This window comes from Vicia villosa, linkage group LG5 (assembly GCF_029867415.1).
Source record: "Vicia villosa cultivar HV-30 ecotype Madison, WI linkage group LG5, Vvil1.0, whole genome shotgun sequence".
Lineage (NCBI taxonomy): Eukaryota > Viridiplantae > Streptophyta > Magnoliopsida > Fabales > Fabaceae > Vicia > Vicia villosa.
The window spans coordinates 106,232,715-106,237,296 of record NC_081184.1 but is presented as its reverse complement, the minus strand read 5'-3'; the positions used below and the strand labels follow the sequence as shown (position 1 = coordinate 106,237,296).

General features: G+C 32.2%; 1 protein-coding gene across 1 annotated transcript; it reads right to left on the bottom strand.

The window, feature by feature from the left end:
• Positions 1–1,159: 1,159 nt before the first annotated feature.
• On the bottom strand, positions 1,160–2,823 carry LOC131606987 (dof zinc finger protein DOF2.1-like). Its single transcript, XM_058879057.1, has 2 exons — positions 2,519–2,823; positions 1,160–2,300 (listed from the first exon to the last, which is right to left on the bottom strand). Exons 1-2 carry the CDS (start codon positions 2,543–2,545, stop codon positions 1,449–1,451), a joined length of 879 nt encoding a protein of 292 aa, XP_058735040.1. The 5' UTR covers positions 2,546–2,823; the 3' UTR covers positions 1,160–1,448.
• Between the last annotated feature and the right edge of the window lie 1,759 nt (positions 2,824–4,582).

Sequence of the window (4,582 nt, the reverse complement as noted above, 5' to 3'; positions counted from 1 at the left end):
ATTCAAATGTAGAATTTTCCCTCGTTACTCATTGAGTCAAACCACAATGTGCAGTAGTGTATATACAATGATATATGGGCCGTGTTACATAAGATGAACTAAAGCCCAATGAAATAAAAGAAAAGGAAATAAGCCCAATAAGCCTATGTTTCTAATATACAGCATCAATTTAAAATATCAATGGTACATAATTTTTTTTTTTTTTTTACCCAAATGGTACATAATCTTTTAAAACTAAAATATAATGTTAAATAGGTGGCAAACCCCAAATATTCAACTCAAATGTAATTTTAACCATAAAAATATATTAGTTGTCATAAATCACAGTCATGTAATTAAAAATCAACCCCTCCGCCCATTCGCTCCTATCAAATATCAATTTCTCAAACACTAAATAATTTGATCTCAACTAAGAGGAAAATGACTCATTCACTCTAATGCTATACAGCTGCATCAATTTTATATATTCATACTTAGAAAAAAATTCCACAAGAGTGACAGCCAAACAAACCAGATTCTGTATCTGACCCCATTGAATTATTTATGCCATGAATCCTAGTCCATTAAAAAATAAAAATCAAACAAATGTTATACCATTGTAGCTTCTTGTCGTTGATTATTTAAACACACTCAAATTATTTTCAAACTTGATTGCTTACGGCTTATCACGCCCAAATCCTAAATTAGATTTTGTCTCTTCAGTGCCAATGCAAACAAAGTCTTAACAACAATACGTGAATATTTTTTCGACGCAACTGTATAGATTAATCTCTAAATATAAACACCAAAGTTTTCGGTAAAGAACCGACAATATATATATATATATATATATATATATATATATATATATATATATATATATATATATATATATATATATATATATATATATATATATAAATTATAAGAACATGTTACAAGAATCTACCTGATGAGAATAATGAGATGAAATGGTGGAAGAATATCTTGAAATCACCAAAACCAATAGTTAAGAAACCCAAGGCTCCTGAAAAACTGATTCTAACTGTAACCTTTCAGAATGTTCAGGCTCAGGCTGCATTTACGATTCAACCATGAAACATCACTCTATTCATTTAACTTTTTTTAATGTTTATATTATTTAATGTATTTATTATTTGTCTGATATTTCAAATAAGGAAATGATGATTTATCTACTTCTCTCCAACTTCATTGACTTGGTTAACAAAACATCTCAAATTCCCATTAGTCTATTCACTTCACCAATTAAAAAACACTAGTAGTACAAAATTTTGACAATTTAACAAAATGCTAAAGAAAAAAACAACTAAAATAAAAATAAATTGAGGTGATACAACACAAGAGAATCAAATCCTCCATGATCAAACTAAGTATTGTGACCATAGTTTTAAATTACGGTTCGTAATGCGACTGCAATTTAAAACCATGATCTAAAACCGTGACGGTGTCTACATTAGGGGGCTGTTAAGAAGGCCATGCCAAGGTGAAGTGAGTCCATTCCAACCAGCTCTTCCTGAGTGATCAATTTCAGCCATGTTAGAATCTCCATTATTGAACTGCCATGGAAAACCTAACAAAACCCTATTTTCATTTTGTTCCCTAACATTACAAATTTCTTGTTTCATGGTAGTGACTGTCACTGCTTGAGTTGTTGCAATGCTCATTTCATGATCATAAGGCAACATCATCTCACCACTAACATTGCCATTGCTATTATCCACTTCCCCCATGTCCCTATTCCCATATCCATAGTACACATTGTTCTGAGACCCCATGAACGCTTCAAAGAAATTATGATTGTTCGAGGAATGGCTCATACCATGATTGTTAAGAACAGCACATGAGGTGTTTGTGTTTATGTTTGAGTTGGCCTGGTTTCCTAAAATGGAAAAATCATGTTCATGATCAAATCCAAGCTGACCCTTATGAAGCCTAGCTAAGGCAAGAGTAAGATCATTGGAATCATAACCCAACGAAGGGAAACAATTAACCGCATCCGGAATGTTTACAAATGCCTGATCTTGAATTCTTCTCGACGCCGACGACGATGATCTTTTGTTCTTTCTACACCCCCCACCAACAGGAACATTTCTTAACGTACCTCCTTTAGTCCAATATCTCCTACACGACTTGCAGAAATATCTCGGTTGCGAAAGACTGTAATTGTTGTAGTAACAAAACTTGGTGTTGCTCGAGTCACATCTCGGACATTTTAGTGCCTCTGGTTGAGGTTTTGCCTTTTTGTCTTGCTCTCCTTTTGAACATGTTAACATGCTCTCCAATGACTGGTTAGACATTTGCTGCAACAACACAACAAAACACAAAATGTCCAAATTTAGTGGACATAAATAACATAAAAACCAAATCTCCCGACAAAATTTTGTGATCTCAACATAGTACACATATTTTTTTTAATTATACATTAATAAAAGACAAACGGACAATAAACTGCGTTACTACAGATAACAAACTGCATCGGCTATTAGTAACCAGATATATAAAGACATGATGAAAATACCTGATGTTGTTCACTAGAAGAATCCATCCATACAAATGGAAATAACAACTCTTTAATGAAATTAGTTAGAAGCTAGAGAAGAAAAAGTGAAATATATTTTTGTGTGTAGATAGATATGAATGAGAGAATGAAAGAGAGGAAAGTAGAGAAGTGATGATGCAAAGTGAAGTGGGGGTTATATATAAAGCAATCCGAAGAGAGAGAAAGAAATGAGTAATAATGAATTTTATGGTACAAAATGATGGATGAGGTTAGAGAGAAGAAATGAAATTTCGAGACACTTCCAAATTCTGTTCTGCAACGGTTTCATAGTGAAGCAAAAAAATTAAGAAAATAAGAAAAAAAGAAGAAACATATTACCACCTCTGTGTCTGTAACAATGTGGGGCCCCCTTTCGCGTGGAATGCAACTATTTTGTGGACCCCACTTGATGTTTTTGTTATGGTCCCCACACATCCACCACACCATACATACATAGATAGATACATATACATTCCCTCCAATTTCACGCAAAATTTCAATCTCAATTGCGTATGTCAATTCCTTAGCCCCCAAACATAAAACCTCGTCCACTCCCGTTCACATCTTGTTACCTTTTTTGTTTTTTTAATAATAAATCTTTAGTGACTAAGATTTCGTGACTCGTTTATATTAAGGAAAACTCACATTGCGTATTAGACCAAACTAGATTCTTCATTACAAACTTGAAGGATTATGAAATATGATGATATAAGTCACATTAACAATGTTGATCCGTAAAAAGAAATAGTAACAATTAAAATAAATATGTTAAACAGTGTTAGAACATTCACACAAAGAAAGTATAAAATAAAAAACAAAAATCTTTGTTTACTTAATTCAATCCAATTGATTTATTATACATAACCACTATATTTTAAGAGTTCTCACATAATTATAAGACGAGTTATACGAAACGAGCATTTTAAATTTACAAAAATATCTCATATTTTATATCAAAGTATTTTTTAATTTATTTTCTCTGTATATGAATCGCACAAATTCAAGGTGCTTATAAATGTTTTTCAATCCTATTAGATATCCTCAAATATTTTCTAATTCTTAGAAGAATCGAATCCTAATAATTTTTACCATTATCATCTATAAAGTTCACTCCATAGAATTTTACCACATTTTCTCTCATCTTACAAAAGTGACAGAGACTGCTTTTATAAAGGCTTGAAATCCTTGATTGACTAGATTTTTCAAGCTCGATCCATGACCCAGCGTGCCTAAGTTAAACGTGTTAAAAAGTGAAAAGGGATTTTGAGACATATTTTTACAATTATTCACGTTGACTTAAAACTGATGTGAAGCCTATTTAAAAATCAACCACTTTCTACCTTCTCCAATGATTGAATAATTATTCAACGAACTTGATCAACTCTCAACAATACTTTAACCTTAATTTAGGCACTTGCATCCAACCACCATTTGTTTCTTAGGTAGTTTTAAAAGCTCAAAATCAGGATTATTCATCAGTGAATGCATCTTATCATTCATTGTTGTTAACTGTTTTTTACTTAATTGTCTTTGAATGCATCCCCGATGGTCTTTTTATTCCGAGTCTTACAACTCTGCAACCACATTCAAAGTATATCATATATGGCCAACACAATCGTATCTCTGAGGTGGTACAATTTTCCTTCTCGCCTTATCACAAGTCAAATAATAATCATGACCTACTATAGATTTCTCCTAATTAAGACTAGAATAAAAAAATCTTAGCTTCCTCCCTCACATCTTTAGTTTTCTAGTGGCAACCTCCACCTCAAATCAAGTATTATCCACCTTAGTTTCTGATTCTTTTACCATTAGGTTTTTACACTTCAACCTCTTATGTGTCTCACCGAAAGTAACATTTATGCTTATAATGAATTTTGTTCCTCCAAGTTCTACATTCCATAAATAGTAACCATTTACACCTTCTGAATAACCATTGAGGAGACATTTCACAGCCCTATCATTAAGCTTGTTGTGTTTGGTACACGTAAATACCAAAGCTCTAAGAATATTTAAATTAGATTAGTCAATTAGTTTTCCACT

Coding starts and splice junctions, on each gene's coding strand:
- LOC131606987 (XM_058879057.1), bottom strand. CDS start 2,545: ATGGATTCTTCTAGTGAACAACATCAG. Junction 2,301..2,518: donor CTTCTAGTGAACAACATCAG/GTATTTTCATCA, acceptor GTGTTGTTGCAG/CAAATGTCTAACCAGTCATT.